The 22,905-nt window shown below is 47.5% G+C and overlaps 3 protein-coding genes across 4 annotated transcripts; 2 read left to right on the top strand and 1 right to left on the bottom strand.

Moving 5' to 3' along the window:
• Nucleotides 1-108: 108 nt before the first annotated feature.
• On the bottom strand, nucleotides 109-5,947 carry LOC100823075 (lysine-specific demethylase JMJ706). Of its 2 annotated transcripts, XM_024461023.1 has the most exons (12): nucleotides 5,536-5,947; nucleotides 5,148-5,383; nucleotides 3,838-4,219; nucleotides 3,594-3,750; nucleotides 3,297-3,516; nucleotides 3,159-3,212; nucleotides 2,993-3,072; nucleotides 2,629-2,906; nucleotides 2,182-2,547; nucleotides 1,774-2,099; nucleotides 1,415-1,678; nucleotides 109-1,055 (listed from the first exon to the last, which is right to left on the bottom strand). In XM_024461023.1, the coding sequence occupies exons 2-12, from the start codon at nucleotides 5,160-5,162 to the stop codon at nucleotides 633-635; spliced, it is 2,565 nt and encodes an 854-aa protein (XP_024316791.1). In that variant the 5' UTR covers nucleotides 5,163-5,383; nucleotides 5,536-5,947; the 3' UTR covers nucleotides 109-632. The 2 variants fall into 2 exon arrangements, with proteins under 2 accessions (XP_024316791.1, XP_010235039.1); XM_010236737.3 differs by lacking the exon at nucleotides 5,148-5,383 and having other exon boundaries at nucleotides 5,536-5,946.
• A 6,214-nt stretch (nucleotides 5,948-12,161) lies between these two features.
• Nucleotides 12,162-15,602, top strand: LOC100822761 (probable xyloglucan endotransglucosylase/hydrolase protein 29). The gene is made up of 3 exons (XM_003572075.4): nucleotides 12,162-12,454; nucleotides 12,614-12,714; nucleotides 14,675-15,602. Exons 1-3 carry the CDS (start codon nucleotides 12,262-12,264, stop codon nucleotides 15,371-15,373), a joined length of 993 nt encoding a protein of 330 aa, XP_003572123.1. The 5' UTR covers nucleotides 12,162-12,261; the 3' UTR covers nucleotides 15,374-15,602.
• A 1,379-nt stretch (nucleotides 15,603-16,981) lies between these two features.
• On the top strand, nucleotides 16,982-19,639 carry LOC100822449. The gene is made up of 3 exons (XM_010236735.3): nucleotides 16,982-17,171; nucleotides 17,289-17,752; nucleotides 18,857-19,639. Exons 1-3 carry the CDS (start codon nucleotides 17,114-17,116, stop codon nucleotides 19,406-19,408), a joined length of 1,074 nt encoding a protein of 357 aa, XP_010235037.1. The 5' UTR covers nucleotides 16,982-17,113; the 3' UTR covers nucleotides 19,409-19,639.
• Nucleotides 19,640-22,905: the final 3,266 nt, after the last annotated feature.

Genomic DNA, 22,905 nt, shown 5'->3' with positions numbered 1-22,905 from the left:
TGGATGCTATTGTAACCCATGAATTTTGATTTTTAACGCAGGAAATTCACGTGAAATGGTTAAATTCCTGCAGTATATTCATATAAGTTTCCACAAGACAACATCCCGTTCCGATGTCCGAAAAGAATGGTTGACTATTGAATATTTCAGTAGCAGGTAAGGAGGTTACATGAAGCAACAAGCGTATAAAAGAATACAGTTAGCATTAGCTGCTCTTAAGAGAGCAACAAGCTTGTTGTTCATGGTTAAAAACAAGAAAGAAAGAGGTACAGAGATGTACAGCTGCTAAGCAAAAGAACAAAAGAGACTTGCAGAATGGAAAGGAAATGGCCCAATTCCGCCACAGGCAATGCAGGCACCAAAAGAGAGCAGCAAGCTGTGACTCAGGACCCTCAAAATAACATGATGAATATGCCTTCTAACCGTGCCTAGCCAGGCCTCAAATTGGAGGCTCTGCTGCACAAAGAATGGATTAACCAAGCAATTAGCCCTAATCATCCTCCCCTCCTCACCCACCCAGTCAGCATCTGTGCTAACCAAAATGCAAGCGCTTCGTGTAGTTAACAATGCACCTAAACAAAGAATGGATTCTATCTGATCTGTCGAAGTTAGCACCCGTGCGTCAGTGTACCCTAATTTGTACGCCAACAGCCCGGTGGCTTGTCATCCCTTGCAGATCTCTGACCTGAACTTCCCTGCTGCTCAACCATCCTGTTGGCGCTAGGGTGCAACCGGATCTTCACTCGCCTTGAAGGTAGCTCTGAAGCTGCATCTCTACTCGCTTCTGCAAAATCTTGCCGAGAGCAACTGCTGGTAGAGGGATACACCTTTGGCTTTGCAGCATAACTGGCACTGTCCTGTTGAGTCTCCAGTTGCCGCCGCTTAATTCTCCATGATATGGGAACCATGTCCTCTCTTTCTTCGTCAGAAGAAGAGGTAGAAGTTGGTTTCTTCTGGCTCATACGGACCAAGGGGACCAAACAATGTTCGGTGTCTTCAGGTCGCTTATTGACTTCTTGCGCTTCAGGGCATGCCTTCTTCAGCCGCCTCAGAACCTGATTATGATTAGAGTATTTATATCAGAAAAAGGTATGCACCGTGACCATCCAACAAAAGGTCCGTAATTCCTAGGCTCCTTAACTACTAATAATTTTGGGGTTTAAACAATCTGTGTGTTCAGTAACCTATGTACAAAATTTCATTATATATCTAAGCCCTGTACATGCCTAACCTAACCATTTAGGTAATGTGTCAGCAGTTCAGCACAGCAGTCAGGCAAGGCAGCAGCAGTTTACCCGACAGCAATAAAATTTCAAAATCTATGTGATTACAGGGTCAGACGACTGAGTTAAAATAGATTTGCTTGCTCACTTTAAAATATATTCTCATATCTAGAGGATTAAACTGCACGTACCTGCTGTTCGGAGGAGGTTGCAGTCTTTGTGTCAGGAATAGATCTTCCTAATGTGCTGGGCCTGCGCTTGACTCTGAAGATTTCAGAATCGGAATCAGAATTGCCACTGTATTCCATGCGTGAGGCATTACAGGAACTAATTTCGTTACAAGCATCAGCCATGCAGGATGAATTGTCATCCAGAGGGTCATTTCCATGTACTGATGATGTGTTCATGGCCTGCTTGGCAGTTGAGTAAACTTGGTTGGTCTGAGTTGCATGGACCTGAAAAAGAACAGTAAAATTAACTCAAACTGTAATGATAAGAGTTGGAATTCCGTAAAAAGAGTTGGAGAAAATATTCAAAATGGTAAACCCACCCTTGATTCTGCAGGTAGATGCTCATGATGTGCAAAAGATGTCAATGATGATGTTGCAGGAGAACTCTTTCCAGCATCAGCGGCGTTTGCTTCTAAAATTACATTATCTTGGAAATTTGCCTCACTGTTGTTAGTACCAAAAGATGGACCGTGGTCGCTATCAATGTCAGAAATCTCGGATTGCTTATATGAGCCATTAGCATTTTCTTCCTTATCCAAGCGAATATCCTGCTCAAATTTTCTAGATAGAGCCTCTAATTCCAGTATATCCTCTCTGAGGTAGACAATCCGGTTAGATTTACAAGAGCAGCTCCGCAGTTCTTGTTCTGCATTCCAATCGACAAACTATTAGTAACACAATATTTGAAGGAAAAGGCAACAGAAAGGGCATTTGTTGGGATTTCCTACCGTGATGAAGGCAGATAGGATCAAAGACGCATCCGCACGACACGTGTGTAATGTAGCAATCACGCCGGCACATGCTGCATGACAGATTCGAATGTAGTTTTGGTTTGTAGCATATCTGAGAACCCATTTTAGCAAGCAGGTCAAGTGTACGTCGCTGCATTCGCATCAGCCTCACAAAGCAAGACTTCACACAATATTGAGTGTAGGGATGTTCTGAGTGGGACAGAAGCACTGCAGATCGGCAAAGTAGTTCCTCGTGTGCAAGAAAGGGTGTTCTGTTCAGAAGTGCATAGCGCTTGCTAGCCAGAGAACCCAGAGGAAACCAGTCACCAATAGCAAAATTGACAGCCTCACCGCAATTGAAGCCTGGATAGTTCAAAAGTTGTTTATAATGTAAGTATATAGATGTGGCAATTAGCAATCAGAAGATGAAAAAACTACACATACCGTGGCTGAAACCCGCATGATAGGAACGAGGGAATGTAATAACAAACTCTCCAGGTTTTTGCACAGCTTTATAAACAGGGACACTGTGGTCTAACAAGATATTCGGAGGGAACATCGTTGTCTTTCCTAACAGAACATCGAATGCAGCATCCTCGCCATCACCAGTCAAAATATCCTTGTTGTATACATACTGGCTAGCTACCCTTTCAAAACCAGGAGCAGCATCTCCCGGTATCCCGTACCATGTCTTAAATGCCCCACAATGATGGTAATTGATGCTGGTCATGCAATAAGAGATGTCAGAACCTCGTCTGGAGAACATGTAAAAAAGGGTACAGAAGATCTATAAGAATGACAATTATACCTGTACAAATAGTGATCTTCCACATGCCATGCAAACATGCTAAAGAGCATCCCGATATAAAGCATTGGATCAGTCACTCCCTGTTTTGGATATGAGTAATTACCATCATGACAGAACCCATATTACAGAATGTTAAACATAAACAGGCAAGGATTAGATTACATACTGGAATTGGCGTGTGCAGAAGTCTCAGCACAGAATTGGAGAGCCGCGAAAAATTCTATAAAGCATGGAAGAAAATATCAATAATAATGTCTGGTAGCACACCACATGCAAATTAGAGAGAGAGAGATATCCCTTTTACCTTGAGGTTCCAGTTGCTTTCCCCAAGCTGATCATGAGGAGAAGAAGAAAAGGCACTCCCATCAACATCGCAGGCATATTCAACATAATCCATCTTTCCAGAAGAAATTTCACGCCAGAACTCCTCCTCAACGTACTTAGCGGGGAGACAGCTTGAACTAGAATATTTCTTAGAGAACACTTTGTTGGCCATTCTTTCGTAGTCTCGGAAAGTATACTTTCTGCGAATTCATGACAAAACATGAGACTTGGAAGGCAAACTAAACCGGGACTGAAAACAGACATGACAGGGGCGCACCTTCCACTCATAAAGAATGTGACTGTATCATCTTCAGCCCATTCAGCAAGACGGAGCGGCTGAACTCTTGTCATGAACTTAAAGCCAGGTTGTTCCTTCATCAACACGACACCCGCAGGTACAGAAGCGCTTACTGGAGCCACAATTTTGCAAATTCCTGAAACAGAGAGATGTGGTGTGATTATGTATTCATTCAGTGGTACACTGTCGATGAAAAGAAATTTGAGTCTGAAAGGACCTGTACCATATTTTGCAGCCTCTGGTGAGATTTTCTGTATATAAGCAATGGGATCCTCAAATTCCTCCTTGGTAGGACAATACACAGGGCACTCTGGTATCTTGTCTATCCATTCTAGGTCAGACATATGGAACCTGTCCACCTTGCGCTTCGCGAAATGATCATGGGCACTGCTAGTGCTAGGTAAACCACCTGCAGCATTGTTGGCATGTAATCTAACCCCACAGTTTGCAGGACTCCGCAGCCCATCCCCGCCACTCCTCGCAGCCATGGCAGGATTGTCACCGGCTTCGTTCTGAGCACTCAAACGCATCCTCTCAAGCCTCCTCTTCTTTAGTGTCTCGAGCCCATTCCTGACCTCTGCAGGGAGACAGTTCCTGCCCTCCACCTATGAGACAAGATAACAGATACATGAGAGAGTGAACAGTTAAGCACATGAGGCATTGTAATAAAATGTGTTGTTGAGAAAGCCCGCATTGACCAACAAAGACAGAAGGGTCAATTAGTCTGGATGCCACGAATTGGTCATAGGTGGAACCGAAAGAGCGGCCACTCCCAACCAAGTCAAGAAAGCAATACTCTTGGAATCACACACGGCACATCGATATCCTCCTCGGGGATGTTTCCCTGCCACGACCATCTGTCGCAATCAGACTTCCACGTAATTTATCCAGAACCATTCTTGTATTTTTCAAGGAACCAAAAATTCTACTGTAAATCGCAGCAGTTCGTAGCATTGCTCCCTGCTTAGTAACGTAATGTTTGATCCTGCACGATTAAATTGCAAGAAAGCACCAGGCGGGTCGATGTTGAGAAGAATACATACATACTATACAAAAATCTTCGTCGGGTAGAAAGGAAGAGGGAAAAGGTAATTTCGACTTGGTCAAAGGGAGAATTGCGCACATGCGGTAGAACGGAGTAGAAAGAAATTAGTGGAAAAAGGGAGGAAGATGCCATTGCCCCTGGTTCTGGTTGGTTGCCGAACAAATGGGACGGAATGGGATGCAACCCCACACGGCAAGAATAGGACAACCTGAACTTAACTTGTACGAGCAATTTACCACGAGCAGAGGCAGAGCAGAGCATAATAATTATACTAAACCAAAAGAGCGGGGTTAAAAAGGGAGAAAATGAATAGTGCTGCAATTCGAGGTGGTGTTTTGACTTGTCCGGAAGGGTGACGTGGTGAATCTATCTAGTCTAGTCTAATTTAAACAGCCGCGAAGCCGAATTTATACAGCTTTTTGCCATGACGATGATAACTAGGTACAAATCCAACCGAAAGAAGGAGGGAGAAGGGAAAAGGTTTCCACCTGGTTTTCTAGCATTGACGGCCTCGAAATTCACGTGGACAGAGAAACAGAGCTGGCAGAAGGCGCTGGACGCATGGGTTTTAATTAATCTGGCGGAGGCTGTACTGCAGACCAATTCATGGGTACTAGAAATCGGGAAGGATTCTCCAGAAAATTGGCCCGATTCGTGACGGAATCCATGAACTGGGCAAAACCGGGGGGGATTATCCAATCCAGTATCAAGTAAATTAGACCTACTGGAGAGGAGGAATCGAACAGTCACTAAGCAGGACCATGCATTTAATTAAGGCGGCGACGGTAGTTGATGAAGAAGGAGAAGAACAGAATTATAATTAAAAAAAAAGGCGCGAAGAGGAATTGCAGAGAAGGAGCAGATCTCGCGACTCACCATGTCTCCTCCGGGCGGCAGCGAAGCCCCGCCTACAGAATTCCCCGGTCCGTGCGGCTCCGTTCCCGCATTCCCCTCCGGTCGCGAGCAACGAGGGGATCCACAGCCCGAGCGCTTCCTCCTCTCGTCGGTTAATTTTCCCGCGCAGAGCGGGAGAGAAGGCGGAAGAAGAGGGCCTGAACCTGGCGGGTGGAGCGGTCGCGAGGGGAGGGCCAGCAATGGGGCCCCCCGGAGCGGCGTGGTCTGCCGGCGAGAGGGGAAGAGAAGGTCGCCGGAAGAGGAAGTGGGGAACGGAACGGAACAGGAGAAGAAGGCGAGAGGAGTCCTCCGGGGGGTGGGGGCGATATGGGGAAACCGCAGAGCGCGGAGAGCGAGGGAGAGAGGGAGACCCACTTGTATGTATTGTACCCCCACCCGTCGCCCACCCCCCTTTTCTCTCGCTTTCCTTTTTTATTTATTTTTTCCTTTCTTCCGTTCGGTTGGATGAAGGAGAAGGAGACGGTCACACGGGGCCGGAGGAGACGAGGTCATCAAGCCAGCAAGCGGTGCGGTGGAGTCGAGGAGTTGGAATTTGGAGTTGGTTCTCCACCAGAAAATTGACGTGGGGCGACCGGCGAACGCTGTTATAAACGGAACCGCGTCCGGTACGTTCTGGTTTTTCCGTCTTTGCCCTCTTTTGTCACAGAGAGGTTAGTTAGTCAGTTGCCCACCTCAGATCAGCGCAGCTGCATGCATGTGACATTTACTATCCTACCACCTGGGACAGTTGGCCGAAAAGGAGCACCTCTCTGCCTCTTTTGGAGAACAAAACAGACTGCTGGCTGGCCACTGAATTCCGACCTATATCTGTACTTGTTTTATCTACTTGGCAAGTGGTTTCTCTGTATTGCTCTCATTATTAAATTAATTGAACTTGTGGTATTCCATGCTGGTATACGAGCTTAGGTGGGTGTGTATATAGCGGTATATGGATGGGATGGTTTCAACCGGTAGGTGGCCTGCTGCTGCCACTGGCTGGTCCCAAAGCCAAAGCCCAACCAACCAACTCTCTCTTCTCCAGCCGCTGAGCCAAGCAAGAAAAGGGCAAGGGACGAGCCCGAGGAGCATATCTCTAGTATGATATGGGTATCCTATTCCCGTAGGCATACAGATACAATAGCTGTTGTCACGGCACCACCTGGAACAGTGCAACCACCACACCGTTCATTACTCCCATCATCTCCCCTTCCTAGCCCGGGCGAGGGCAATTCCGTCACACACACCTTCCCCCGTTCCCGTTCCGTTCTGGCGTCGTGAACTCCGTTGGCGTAATAAATGCCAGGGAGTCCGGGCCACAAGTGGCCGCCGCAGCAGCCCACAGCCCACAGGATGTCGAAACGTGTCCAGTACGGACGGACGAGATTGGATTGCCGGGGGATGCATTGGCCGGTTACGCGGTTGGGGATAGGCGTCGCATACCATCCGCGTGTATAGCGCTTTTCTCTGTTGGCCCCGTCAACGGCCAGGGCTCAACCGCCTGCCGGTTTCGTGCCCGCCCGTTCCTCTTTCGGCCATGCGCCTTCTAATTTCGATACATCCTCTTTCCCGAATCCCCCCCCCCCCACTGGGTTTTTCCTGGACATATTTGAGATTAGCAGCTAGCAGGTCAAGTATTGGTTAACCAGGCCGACAACCAGATTCTCACCAACCTAAACTAACCAAGCTAGGAACCACCCAACCACTAGGAGTAGTAGCAGGACTGAAATACACCAGCAGAGGATATATAAATATAAAGTACTCACGCAATACTACTGTGGTGGAGTACCAGTACTACTACTCCAGTACTCGTAGTAGTAGCTTGTGTGGAGCTCGTGAACCGAAAGTGGAAAGGGCGAAAAAGCAAGGAAAGCAAAGCGAGGGCAAGTCCGTGGTGGCTGATCCATGTGGTGACCTTTTTAGGCTTTTTACTGCTGCTGCTGATGATGCAGTGCTGTCGTTGGCTGCCGGAAAATAAAAATTCATCAGATCTGTACCGTCGTCGCTCGCTCGCCAACTCCCATCGATCCTTCCACACCAGTACACCACACCAGCTCACTCTTGCCCCTCGTCCTCCCACGTGTCAGCCTCTGGCTCACTTAACCCCGAGCTCATGTCTTAATTCTGCGACGACATATATATCATGCGTGCATGATGACGCGCGGTATACTCCATACACTACCTGGCTAATCAATACAGTAATCAGCAGCGACTTGTTTGTCTCAAACTGTCTCTAGGACAAAAGGTCGATTAGTTGGAGCACTGGTCTGCCAGGCAGCAGCTGCAGCAGCAGTAGTAGTACATCATTCATAATATCCATCCATCCATCTAATCTACTACTACCTTAATGTTGTTAAGGGTAAAGAAAAGGTCATGTGACTGCTCATGTACTTTGGGCTGATTTTGCTGAATCGGGGAAGATAACAAGAGAGAGAGACAGGCAGGCAGGCAGCCGGGCCCAACTGATCATTAACGATCGAGGCACCATGTGGGTGGAGTGGGGCCGGGGTTGTTTGCATTTCTTGATCAGGACTTGAAGCATATTTATATGTCCATTTGAAAAGGCATGCAGTCAGTGTGCGTGTGTGTGTGTGATGGACCACCACCACCACCTGTCCACCGGTCTGCATTTGCACATTTCGCATGCGGGTGCACTACAAAATCCATCTGTATATATGGATTAGGTTGCTCCTAGCTAGCTAGTGCTGATTAAAAGAGGCCGGGGCGGACCGGACCCCCTTGTTATTTTCTGAAGATATACAAATGGGGTGTTGTTCTATTTTGTGTGTGCAAAAGGAGTAAGAAAAGCTCTCAGATGCATGTAAAGCCAAAGGGAAAGGGTAGGATGGGTCAGACGGCAACGCTGACTCGTTGAACGATCCATGCATGCACGGTGAGAACGAAGACCGGGTCAACATAAACGGGAAGTAGCACGCTGACCAGGACGACGTGGCAACACACGGAGCACGCACGCAGTAGCTAGTCAATCATCTCATTGATAAGCCGGGATCGGGACAGCTCGAGAGATCTATGCCGATGGATTCATTGGAGCAGCCCTTTTTTGATCCACGGGAAAATTAAGGCGCCGTTCACATAACCATAGTTCCAAAAAAGTGGTCTTCGTCGTGTCCTCGAACATGCCCTTTTCTCCAACTAATACTCCAGCTGTTGGAGTAGAAATAAAGCGCGTTGAGGTGCAAGCACTCCACGCTTCACAACCGGAAGAACTCGTTGACCTGGGAAGAGGTTGCCAACATCAAGGGATGGAGTGCAGCAGCTATCCTAGCTACGAGTAGTTGGATATGAATTCTAGCCATCGAGTTAGTTCAGGTGTGATAGTATAGAATCGCATAGAATACAAGTCAGCTCCTCCTCGTTGATTAAAAAAAAGAGAGGCGTGGGTCGTGACCGAGATACCCGGGCCGGACAAAGGAGGCTCTTAAAACCGAGCCAGTTCTTTTTCCCCGGTGTTTCTGGTCGCCGGTGGTGATCCGTGATGGACGATGCTGCTGCAGGGCAAAGGCGACAGCGGCTGTAGCACACGCAGCAGCAGCGGCGCAGAGGCAGAGGCATGGCCCGTATATACGGGCACCACCATGCCCTGCACTGCACTGCACGAAATGTAAGCTCGTTTGCTCCAAGATCGAGAAACGACGAGAAATCTCCCCTTTCCTTTCCCGCGGTCGTATGCTCTATTGCTCTTGCGTGTCCTTCATGCGGCCTAGCCTAGCTAGCTCCTGTTGCCTGGAGCAGTGGCTAGCTCAGATTTCAGAGCTGCTATGGTACAGTAGCATCATGAGTCATGTGCATGCAGGTAGCTATAGTTTTTTTTGTTGTTGTACACGTTGCGCAGCAGCCAGCGGCTGCACCCTGCGCTTGCATTTGGCCATCACTCCTCCCCTGCGGCGCGACCATGCCCTATTGCTTGCTTCTCGACACATCCTACAACTGCAGCTAGTGCCACCTACTGGAGTACGGCTTTCACCTAGCTGTTGGCATGTCCGGCTTTCCGCGTCCTATCGGACTACTGGATGCGCCGGCGCTGCAAGGCAAACGAAAACAAAAACAATGCATGTCGTCCACACACAAAGCTAGCTGCAGATTCCCGGGCCGGGCCGGAGGCGCAGGAGAGCATGTGGCATTTCATTTCCAGCCATTTCTTTCCCCCTTTTCCTTCATTCCTTCCTTGGGATGCTGACGCCGTGCTGCTAGCTTAGCTGCTTCCATGGAAGGGATGGATCTCCATCACGTATATATCCATATCTCGCCTCCCTGTGGACGGACTGGTCTCCATCGACGTGGACATGCTTGCCCAACTCCCTCCAATGATCCAATCCTCTTCACCTTTCGTTGGCTTTTGCACACCACGGAGGATCCCTTTTCATCTTCATCCCTTCTCTCTTTACCTGCACTGGTATACGGGTATGGTTGTACCACCACCATACGTGTCACGACTAAAAGGGAAAGGCAAAGGTGCAGCATACCTAAAGTTGGTACTACCACTGCTGCGCATATATATGGTCGTCATTAGATCTTTTCGGTCCAGGCGAGTTGATTTGAGGGAGAGAGATTCTCTTCGACTGTTCTCCCCGTGTGGTGGTATGGACGAATGGTGTGTCTTGTGAGGCTCCCCGGACGGACGTAGAAGGTTTTACGGGACCAGAGCTTTGGATTCTTGCCCGATTCGTCTCAATGTCCAGAGGGAAAAGGACCGGCTTCACCGGCCCTCTCCCGTACGTCCCAATGTTTGTACAGTTATTACCTCCGGTATTTCACTCGCTCACGTGCTATTACTGTCACCCGCCTCCAAAAGACAACGGAAAACTATGCACGGATGAACATGGCCCAAAGGAAATTCCATGGCTGCTACTGGACTAGGTTTTTTTTTTTGACAACAGCTAGATTACCTTTGAAATACTCCATTCGAAATATTACATGTATCTAGCTCATTTTTCAACATAATACAACCGTATTTAGAAAAATTTGAGACAATCGATATGGATCGGAAAGAGCAGAAGGAGTAGATCCACCGCCTGCATCTGCATGGAGGCCTGGACGGTGTTTCCGAAGTTATCGAATTCATCCATTTTCCGAGGGAAGTCATCGAGTTTATGCAGCAGTAGTATGCTGAACAGATACTTTCATGGGCCGTCCACGAAATCACCCTCGGTTGGTGCGCTTCAGGTTCATCTGAACGAAGCAGACCCGTTCCGGCGAATGTGGTGTATCTTTAATCGGGCTTCACTTTGGCCCACGATGTTGCTGGGCTTCTTTTTTCTGTCTCTGTCCCTTTCGTACGTGGGGAAAATAATCTCTCGGACTTTGCCCCTTCCAGTTCCCTCCACGACAACGACAACAACAAAATCCTATAAAACACAGTATTCTTTGGAAACGGCTGGATCACTAGAAGCATATCTATATATATCTAGACGCATGCTTGCGTGGCCACATACAGAGGATACTCCACACGGACAGGCGACCGATCGAGCCAAAGTGGCCGGATGACGATGACGATCGATGATACATACAGGCCAAGGTTTCACCTTCACCCACTACTCCTGTGGATCCCTACGTCACCACGCACAGCCCTACGGGCCAACGTTTACTTATGTTGGAGTTAACTCAAATACTCAATGGACATCATTCAGCGCATATACCATATCTAGTTTTGCTTTTGTGGATCGGCCGGAATCCTACCAGCTGCCGGCGGGAGTTGCTGATAGGATTTATTTGACGTTTCCTTCCATCCTTTATTTGGTTGGTTGGTGGTGTGTTACATCCACCCCACATCATTATATCGCCATCCATCGCCCACATTGCTTTAGTTTCCTGGAAAGACAACTAATCCATTCCCCTGCCTCACCATCTTCAGCTGACGGTCGGTATATAGGTTCATCATATCCTTGTCACTGTCATGGTAATTAATCACATCTGCAGGACAAACATATTGCAGTTTGTTATGCAATATATTCAACATCAGTTCCATGACGAGTTTTAGTTTACCATGCTAACAATCACTTGACCGTAAATCAGTATGCACACACTCGATATTCTCTGACAAAAATAGTTCTTCCCTAATGTGTGTAGAGAATTCCATATTTATCATCTAAATTTTGCTTAGATTTCCAAATACCACTTGAAATTTTCTTCCTCCGAATCCACCATTCAAATTTTGCATCGCGTATATACCCGTTGGTCCACAAGTCAGAAGAAGAAGAAAAATCCTAAGAAAACTACCACGGCACGCTCTCTCTCCCGACCCTAACCAAGGCAAAGTGCTTCAGGGCCTGGAATGACGCTGTACCAAACGTGTATAGACTTTGAGTCAAATATGCACACAATTCAACCTTTTTAAATATATTTTTCAGGCCTTTGTGTACACAGCGATAGAACCCGCCAACAACTACCACTTAATTCACCATGAAATTTTCCCCACGTATAGATGTAAGCAGTTGAATGTATCATCTAGACTAGCCAGTTGGCTTCTGTAAATCAACAGTAATTTGGAAGAAAATCTCAGTGGGACGTCCATTTTATCGCTCGAGAAAAGCAACCGGTAAAGATACTGACGTGCACCGCAACGCAGGGGACAGACAGGCAGACAGAAAGACAGCAGAGTATATAAACGTGCAGCGGCACCTGCAGTGCAGTGCAGTGCTGCCTCCTGTTTGGATCGAGCTCAGCTTGATCGACCGGACAGAATTATCACTCATGGCGACAAGTATAAGAGCTCTCGTGATCTTGGCGGCTCTGGCCGTTCTGGGCGCGGTGGCGGCTGCGGCTGCGGCGCTGGACACGTCGCCGGTGGCGTTCGACGCCGGGTTCGCGCCGCTGTTCGGGGGCGACAACCTCGTCCGGTCGCCGGACGGCCGGAGCGTGCAGCTCAAGCTCGACCGCTACACCGGTGCGTGATTACAACAGTTGGATCGATCAAAATCCATTTGATTTTTACTCCGATCGAATCAATTTTGGTTTTCGAGTTCTTGATTGATTAATTGCTCGACCGAGAGGTTCTAATTAGTCACCCAATTTTATTCATGGATGGGTGGTGTGGATCGATCAGGCTCTGGGTTCGTGTCCAAGTCGGCGTACCGCCATGGCTTCTTCAGCGCTTCCATCAAGCTGCCCGAGGGCCACACCGCCGGCGTCGTCGTCGCCTTCTACGTACGTGCTCTTTACCTAGCAAAGCTAATTCCCCTGTTCCATTAAAAATCCTTGGTGAATTACTGCACTTTGATCGATCGATATCCTATTGCTTAAATTTTTTTCCACTCATATAACCTTTTCTAGGGGGTCAGTTGATATTTCGATCGACTCCACTACAAATTTAATTATTCCTACTCTAGTATAGGTTCATGGAGATGGAGTAGCTACGTTACCTTGATGAATTCCCCTCCTTGATTTCAATCATTCCAGTAGTAACTAGTACTCCAGTTTGTAGCAACCACGTACACGCACATCAAAATCTCATAAATCATGGACAATCAGTTCTAGGCTGGAATTTTGAAAAAGCATTGGAGTATTTTTCATTATTTCGACGAATTATCGGCGACAGCTAAGGGCAAGTGCAGCTTAGCTTAGCTACCACGCGGCAGGCAGAAAGGATGGAAGAAAGAAAAGGAGGAGGGAGGAGAAATTCCAACTCCTTTTTCCCCTCCGTGTCGTGCGGTCAGCAACGATCGCTTTCTGTTCAGCACCGCCCCTAACATCATCGGGTAGCTACTAGCTAGACCTAGACGTACACGAAACTCCCATTCATCCGTCCATCATCTCAACAAAGAATTATACAAGTATATAAGTAAGATTATTAGTGTGGACGTTGACGTGCATATATCTTTGCGTCGTGTGTCGTTGGCATCAAACTGCCTTGCAAATTGCATTGCAATATGGGCTATGCATCTAGCGAGGCGAGCTCGATCGGGCTGGTGGGGTGTGTCGACATCGGTCCATTGCTTGAGCTTTTTCTGGCCTGAAAATTCTCCCGGCCTGCTGATTTTACTACATCGGACCAAACATCAGAGTGAATGATGGTTTGCTAGATAATATCATGTACAGTACATCTTTCATTTTGTTGAAAGATCGACACAAAGTTATGTATATGTATGCGTGTCGGGTTATGTCGACATCCATGGCTAGCTTTTCCGGCCTGGAACATCGATTGCACTACCTATAGGTTCGCCCGAACCAACCAAGACAAAGTACTCCCTCCGTTTTATAATTCTTGTCTCAAATTTGTTTAAAAATAGATATATCTATTCCTAAAAAATAGCTAGATACATGTAATATTTCGACAAGAATTATGGAACGGAATTAGTACTGATTAATTGCCTTTCAAAGTGAATCTATCAATGGGAAGAAATGAATCACCAGAGTAATAAAGTTCCGGTCGAGCTATACACTACGTATTCATGATCGATGCACCTTAATTAAACGGTTGGTGTGATTTTTTGGCTGTTGTTTGTTCGAGGAGAAAAGTATATTTTTGGTCGCTCAATTTGCAGCGAAACATAGAAATGGTGCATGACTTGGAATCGAATACATTTGGTCCCCCAATTGATAACAAAGTATAAAAATGGTTGCGGTACTCGGAATCGACTGCATTTAGTCTCTCAATTAGCAGCAAAGTATAGAAATGATTCATGGACTCAGAATCGAATACATTTGGTCCCTGAATCACCAAAATTGGATACTTTTGTTCTCTCTCCTGGATTCGAACCGTTTTGACTCGATCCACGTGGTGCGGTTTTTCCAAGACTTTTCCGGATGCCACACAAATACATGATGGCGGCAGATTCCCCCACAGGAATGGTCACCGAACTCAAACTCATATTATGTTGGTCCTTGAAGTGTGCATCGTGGCATCCGGCGTGAAAGAGTCACGCGAAAAGCCGCGCCACCTGAAGTCAAAACTATTCGAATAGAGGAAAGAACAAAAATGTATATCTAGTTTTGCTGCATTTCGAGTTCATGACCATTTCTCTTTCTCGAAATCGCGCCACAACCATTCGCTTTGTTGCCAATTGAGGGTAGCATACTTCTCCGATGGAAATATATATTTGTATTTATAATTCTGTACGTGTACTGAGACTGATAAGTACACTTGTTCATGCATTTCGTGATGCAGCTGTCGAACGGCGACGAGTACCCGGCGAACCACGACGAGGTGGACGTGGAGCTTCTCGGCAACCGCCGCGGCCACGGGTGGCGGCTGCAGACCAACCTCTACGGCAACGGCAGCACGGGCCGAGGCCGCGAGGAGCGCTACCTCCTCCCCTCCCCCCAATCTCCCCAACCCCAACAAACCCACAAATACGGCATCGCCTGGACGCCCAACGCAGTCATCTTCTACCTGGACTCCGTCCCGATCCGCGAGGTGGTCCGCGTGCCGGCCATGGGCGGCGACTTCCCCTCCAAGCCCATGTCCGTCTACGCCACCATCTGGGACGGCTCCGCCTGGGCCACCGACGGCGGCCGCCACAAGGTCGACTACGCCCACGCGCCATTCACCGCCGTCTTCTCCGACCTCGTCCTCGCCGGGGGCCATGGCGGGGTGGAGGTGCTCACGGCCGAGGCCGCCGTCATGACGCCCGCCAAGCGCGCCGCCATGAGGCGGTTCCGGGGACGGCACCTGACGTACACGGCGTGCAGGGACCGGGTCAGGTACAAGATCAGCGCCGGCGTGCTGCCCGAGTGCGTTGACGATGATGGCGATGAGGGGTTGGGGTTCCATGAGTGGGGGGAGGTCGCGAAGAAGGCCGGGTGGGGACGGTCGCCAGCGGCAAGGCTGCGCTCTAGCTTGGAGTTGGAGCAATTCCTTAATTAGGAGTAGCTAACATGGTGTTCTTGGATCGGATTGATCGAGCCATCAGCGATGCATGGCGGCTCAATCTAGCATAATTTTTTAGTACTATCTCTTCTTCTTCTTTTGCTTTCTTGTATGTAGTAAACAGGATTACAGATTGCTTTCTTGTATGTAGTAAACAGGATTACAGATAGTTGTAATCGATCAATAAATCATATATACAGTTTATCCTCACATGGTTATGCACTTACCTTCCGTGCTTTATTCATATGAAATTGCTTGGTTTCAGTAAAACACCCCGACAAGTAATATGGGTCGAAAGGAGTATCGTGACAAAACTAAAAGCTTTGTCATGGAGTCTTTGGACCAATCGCATCTTAACGTTACTCTATGTAAATGCATGATTGTACATGTTCGACTAATCTCATAAGTTTTAATAAGACACGTGAGCCGCTCATGGCAAATATTGGAAACTAATATCGTCGATGATTGCACTATGGTGAACGCCTCTTCCAAAGACAAGCTTCGAAACCAATACTCCATAGATGGATTGGATTTATTTTTTCAAAAAACGTGGTACGAGAACCACCTGCTTCGGAGAGTAGATTGTGATGCTTGCACCACGACGAGGATTAAACTAAGACACCGATCTTCCAGAAAGCATCGTCTCAACCTCCAAAAAATCATAGCCAATAACACAAAAAACTAGCGAGAAAGGTAACAAAACTAATCTAAACGCCAAATCGTCTTTCCGAGACGGGAAAAATCGTGGGAGACCAAAGATTTTCTCCGAAACTCTGGCCAGGCTTCGAGGAAATTACACCGCAGGTCCATGAACTTGACAGCGATGTTCAATTTCATCCATTAACTTGAAAACTGTGCAAATGACTCACTAAACTTGGTAGCTTTGTTCATTTTAATCCAATTGGCCAAAATTAGATGAAATTCGGCCACGCTGGCATGTGACGTGGATCTGGCCGGCGTCTGAGGGGGCTTTTCACAATTTTCTGGTTATGGACCTTTTATGTTTAACCCCCTCGAATCTCCAGAATGGGGAGACGCTGCCCTCGCCGGTGAACCCACTTCGGGCCGGCATACGCGGTGTCCAAGCGAATGGCTTCGTCGATGGGTTCGGTGGTGGCTACTTGAACGGTCAGATCCACGTCACATGCCATCATGACCGAATTTCGTCCGAATCTAACCATTTGGACTAAAATGAGCAAAGCTGTCGGTCATTTGAGAGGTTTTCAAGTTAATGGATGAAACTGAACATCGCTGTCAAGTTCGTGTACCCGGAGCGTAATTTCCTCCCAGGCTTCTCCGTCTCGAAATTTAACTGACGTGTACCTCCATGTTGATCATAGGTTCCTGCATCGGTTTGCACCGTAGTACTTGGGTGCTTATGTGGGCCTGTAACAGGGTCCCCTATCTTACTATCTAAGCTAAGGAACAACCGAACAAACCCAGCCCGTGCCACGACCGAACTGGGCCTACGGGCCAAGGCCCACGTAACGAGCGTGCGACGCCCTCAACAGCCGGCCGCAACGGCTACTGCTCTTCTTCCCCGCGTGAGATGAGACAACGGTCATATTGATATTACCGTTGTACTCTCCTCCTCTCCTAAATCCTTTAAATCCTCCCTCTCCTCCTCCGCTCCCCACCTCCCCTACCGCCGTCTCCTTCCCTCCTCCTCTCCTGCAATCCCTAGTCCTCGGCTTCTGCAACGTTTCCTCGCTTCGATCGCGCAAGAAGCAACCAGCGATGGAGACGCCGCTCGCCACCAGGAGGATCACCCGCTCCCTCGCCGCCGCATCGGCCCGTGAGTTCCTCCTCCCTCAACTCATCCCATCTCCCTTTGATCTCAAGGTCGTCTCTTGGTCTCGTTCTGTTCCAAGATCGTTCCTCAACTCAATCAATTTCAATTCTCCCTCTCCAGATAAGAGCGCCGCCGCCGCCGACCCCTCCTCCTGCAGATCCAAGAACGGGGAGCAGCAGCCGCTGCCCCCGCCGCGCGCCGCGCTGCACGACATCACCAACGACTCCCCCATCGTCGGCCTCGCCGTCGGCGGCCTCGGCCACGACGGGACGCCTCGGGCCTCCGCCGCCGGCAAGACCCGCCCCAGGCCCCGCCCCACGCCCGGGTCCGGCGAGGCGCTGCTGCGCGGCCAGGTCAAGACGCTCCTGCAGAAGGTCGACGAGGAGGTCATCAGGCCCGTCCGCATCCACGCGCTGCTCGGGGTGTCCAGGTCCCCGGCCCAGCTCCTCGCGCCCACGCCGGCCAACACGCCGCAGCTCGGGGTCGAGTCCGCCGCCGCCAGGGGAGAGTCTCTGCTGTCTGATGGCATCAAGATGGCGATGCCCTGCGTCCTCGAGGAGGAGGAACCGCTTCATAAGCTGCAGGTACTAATTCCCTCTCTCGTCTAACCTCAGCGCAACAGCTCAAATATGGTTCCTTCTGATTGCTTATTGAGTTGGGCTATCTCTGTGGAACAATCCGTAGATATTTCTTTTTAAGCTTAATTTACTTCTTGAACTGGATGTGGTATAGAATTTCTGTCAGATTAAGCATGTGTGCCATAGCCTATTCTTGTCTGATGTGTTTTGGTTGCTCCTGCAATATACGTTTTGATGGTCAAGTTGTGTTTGCCTGAGCTTGGTGTACTGATGTGTTTTGATTGCTCCTGCAATATACGTTTTGATGGTCAGCTTCTGTTTGCTCTTGGTGCTAATGATATGTAAACCATGCATCTAATTATGCTGATAAAGAATTCTGATATAGTTAAACTCATATTTTCATTTCCGGAGTAGGCATACTATTGATGCAGAAGATACGAATGGTGTTATAGCCATCTCATTAAATTTTAAGCGTCTAGCACTCTAGCTGCACTGCCACTCTGATATGCATGATACATGATTTCAGATACGTTGGTCAGATTTTGAACTGCAAATTTAATTCTTCAACTGGGTGTGATATAACAATTCTGTTAGATTAACCATGTGTTACATAGCCTGAATCTTGTTGAGAGAATTGCCATGGTACCAACACTATGAAGAACCTAAAGTTCCAAAATGCCACTCAAATAACAAGGCTTTTCAAAATACATGATGCATCTGATCTAGAAGTTACACATGATGTTCATTACCTCCTGGCTCCTGCAATTTATGTTGATGGCCAAGTTCTGATTGCCTGACTTTGGTGTGAATGTTACGGAGATTATGCGTCTAATTATGTCGATACAAAATATCTGCTATAGTTAGTATCATCTTTTGATTTCTGAGTTGCATACGGTTGATGCAAAAGAAACGCATGATGTACTCACTGCCACTGCTATATGATACATGCATTCTTGGTGGTAATATAATGATATGAAAATCATGAGTCTAATTGCGTTGATACACTGCCACTGCTATATGATACATGCATTCTGATATGTTTCTCAGATCTTGAACTGCAAATTTCTGTAGCCTTTAATTCGTGCTTCTTTTACTGCTATTGGCGTGCAGGTGATTGATGCTCCCCCGAACCGTGCACTGGTGTTCGACGACTCCCCTGAGAAATCAGACCCGTGCACTGAAGAATCGGTGGCATCTTCATCCCTGACTTTCCATGCACCGGATGACGACAGCTCATCGGTTTGGTCCATTCAGGTCAATGTCAGCTCCGATAAGGACGAGTCTGAGTTCGGCCATCAAGCCACTATGGGAGAGCTGGAGGAGTACTACACTGAGGAGGAGCTGGAAGAAGAGTACTACACTGAGGAGGAGGAGGACTGGCAAGAAGAAGATGACGACGACGACGACGACGAGTGCTTTGATGAATTGTGCGAGGGGGTGAGCAAGATGACAGTGCTTGATGGCGAGGAAGAGAAGAAGAAGAAGGTTGGGCTGCCGGCGTTCGAGGGGAGGCACACCCGGTTCGTGTACAACAGCGACGACGAGATCGTGGAGAGGAAGGACGTGGAGAACGCGGCTGCGGAGCATGGCGCGCTGCTGAGGGGCCTGCCGGTGCCGGAGGGGAAGCATCTCCGGTTCCAGGACGACGATGAGGAAGAGTAGTAAGCCTGCGTTCTACTGACGGTGATGGATATGGGGTGGATACAGTGTGGTTGTCGCTCCCTGACACCAACCAAGCAAACATTCTTTTGTACGGGTTTCTACATGAATTCTTTTGTGTTTAAGTTGTTAGGAAGAGACATGATATATCGTTGTCTCTGATCTTTCCAATTCCGTTATTGATGATGCAGACATATCTCTACTATTTACAAGGCACCAACATATTCATCCCAACGTATACAGCGTACCGATAGCCTCACAATTAAACTCACTAAACATGAATTACTTACTAAGCGTGTGCGTTTAGCGATCAACTATCGAGGCTGAAATTCCGCGCAGCAGGAGTATCTCTTTCAGCCACCTCCAGCAGGGGTATCTTTCAGCCCCTTTTCTTCTGTTCTCCGCCACCTCCTGCCTCTGCCCCGACTTGCACGCCCACCCGCGTCCTCCTTCCCTTCCCCAGAGGCGGCGGCGGGCCTCCTCCGCCGCGCCTCAGCCAGCCTCCACCTGCGATCCACGGCACCGCCGCCTCCTCCCCTCCGTAGCCCTCCTCTGCCGCGCCTCAGCCCGCCTCGCCCGCTAAGCACCTGCGATCCGGCCACTGCGCGAGACGCACCTCCGCCTCCTCCCCTACGCGGCCGCCGCGCGACGAGGCACCGCCGCCTCCTCCCCTCCGCGGCCCTCCTCTGCCGCGCCTCAGCCCGCCTCGCCCGCGAGACTCCACCTGCGATCTGCGGCCACCGCGCGACGAGGCATCGCCGCCGCCGCCGATCCCCCCACACGCGACCAGGAATTCCGATCGCAACCCGCCGCCGTCTCATCCTTGATTCTATCAATACTTCTCATTTTTCAACTTCAACCACAACATCGTGAGGACACCAGTACAGCAGGTTCATCGCACCATCCGAGGTACCTAATACCTGCATGTTTTGCTTTAACAAAGTGTATGTTTGATTTGGCTTTCAAGAACTTAGCAAATGGCAATTGTGGAATAGGAGCATAGGTTGACCTTCAAGAATAGGAGTAGAGCTTTGATCTGGACATAATTTCTTCTTATTTGTTGCTTGGCACTGGATAACAAATAGTTTGGTGCCGCCAAATTTTCATGCATTGCAATATTAGTAGATTTTCTGTTGGCTTGGGGGCTTGGTTCATATTGGGCAGCTATTTATCAGTTCATTCTAATTCAATCTGGACAGCATGGAGGATCGAATGCCATGCTCTCTTAAAATCCTCCAAGGTTGTTATTTTGTAAGTAGACCATATCTTTTAGCCACATTTCACAAAATTATCATGCATGTGCATATCGAAGCTTCCATATCTTTGGAACTAGACTACTAGAGACTAAAGAACACTCTATGAATTGTCGAAGGGAGACTGCAGACTGTAGTTAACAAGTTACATTTGGACAATGTGGAAAAATTACAGAATGCAAGCGAACCAATTGTTTCTAATCAGACTGAAAGTGACAAGGTGATCAAGGGAAATGTACTTGACAGGTATTACCTATTACATGTTATATGGTGATATTGATAGTAGTTATCTCTCAAATGTATCAGCAAGTCAGTTGTTATTGTACGTCAGTGGAGATTACTACATACGCTTGCATATCATTTTGCATTTCGGTTCATATCAATAGCTTGGACTAGAGAGTACTGGACTGTGGGAATATTTTCTGCAAAAGAACGGGATATGATATAGTGTAACTGCAGCATGAAGTTTTGTCCAAGATATTTAATGAAAGCACCTGATTAATAATGAAAGCTGATGTGGCTTTTCCATCTGACTAAACCAATTTATTTCTATCTTTCAGTTGTCTTTAATCTGCAGCTTTTGTAGGGATCAGTATATCTGGGACAACTAATTAGTTCACGATGATTATTTCTTCTGTCACTTTTATTATACCCTTACTATAAAGGGATGAAACAAGTGATGAAAGGTTGTACATACAGAAGGGAAGTAGGAGAGAAGCAAAAAGGAAGAAATTCATGAATAATTTTGGTTTGATGGAGAATGGAAGGTGCAACTCTCCATTAGTGAATTTCTTATTTCTCGAGCGTATAAATTGTATGAGCCATATCTAGCCGATGGTGAAACTTAAAAGAACTGAAAACATGAATGAATTTATTTTGTCGATCATATAGCAGGGATGGTTGACAATTTTAGGCGCTCTTTATTTTTGAGAGTGGCTCGGAGTACGTGCTCGATTACTAAGTTAATAGTTTTGTGCACGATCCAGTAGATAATGAAGTTTTTTCATAACCTTGGCCAGAGCAAGTTTTGAGCAAAATAAACCTGAAGCTTTTTTTGGAAATGCACGAATCTCTTGGTTGATTTCTCTCACAGTGAACTAAGAATAACTGCATCTGGGTGCCTCTTGGTTGACTTATCTCACATTTTGTTTTGTTTAGAGACTTTTCCAATCCATTTACAGAACTCGAATTAAACAGGATGACATCGTGTCTGGTATGTCAAGTAGTAGTCTGACAGAAGACCAAGACATTTGTCATCACTGTTTATTGCATTATTTTCTTGTTGATTTTATGACAATCCTGCATAGGTCACTCAGCACAGCTTCATAGGCCTAGAGATATCCCACCTGGAACTTGCTATGTTCACAAAATAACTGTTTCTCTTCGCTTTTTATTCATCTATTCCGAGTGAATTTCTGTGGTGGCAGATTTCAGTTTCTCCAAACATCGGGCTCTCTGCCAGCCCATCTCGATGATAATCTAGCATATAAACAGCCATTTGTTAAGCATAAGAATTGGCGGATCCCAATATGGTTATTGGTCTCTGTGAGATGAGTTTTGTTAGGCAACAAACCTCCTGAACAAATCACTATCAGAGCCCAATATGGTTATTGGTCTCTATCATTCTTCAATTTTAGTTTAGATAGTATAATAGACGAAATGTTTTCTTGGATGCCTCTTCGCAGCCAGAACGCAGTTCAGACTAAGGTTTTCTGACTTGTTACACACATAACACGAGGTAATGTGGCTGGCTTGGGACATGTTAAGGCGGTGGCCTGTGAGCAGAGAGTGCGCCTGAGGCGGCTGACGGCTACTATCTCAACCTATGGTTCTTGCACGTTAGGGGTAAGCAAGATATCAAAGGAATAGAAATCCTGATTTGCTCGAATTATTGCCTGGTTATCATGTACTTATGTGCAGCTATGAGCTAAGCATTTGGTTTTAGTTAACATACTCTAGATTAGATGGCAGGAATTAAGAAAACCTGCTGAGATTGGATGAACCGCTAAAATATACATTCTGAAGTGATTTTGTTTCATTCTTTTGCTCAGTTTCAACACAGGCATTGATGAAATGTTTTATATTTTGTAACGGCCTACGGGTCGTCAACTTCTTTTCTCGGAGAAGAAACAATGACGGTATCAGCAGCCGCGGTAAGACAGAGGATGCAAGCGTTATCCGGAATGATTGGACGTAAAGCGTCTGTAGGTGGCTTTTCAAGTCTGCCGTCAAATCCCAGTGCTCAAC

The sequence above is a fragment of the Brachypodium distachyon genome, chromosome 3 (assembly GCF_000005505.3).
Source record: "Brachypodium distachyon strain Bd21 chromosome 3, Brachypodium_distachyon_v3.0, whole genome shotgun sequence".
NCBI classification, from domain to species: domain Eukaryota; kingdom Viridiplantae; phylum Streptophyta; class Magnoliopsida; order Poales; family Poaceae; genus Brachypodium; species Brachypodium distachyon.
Note: the sequence above shows the minus strand (reverse complement) of the source record. Positions and strands in the feature narration are given on the sequence as shown.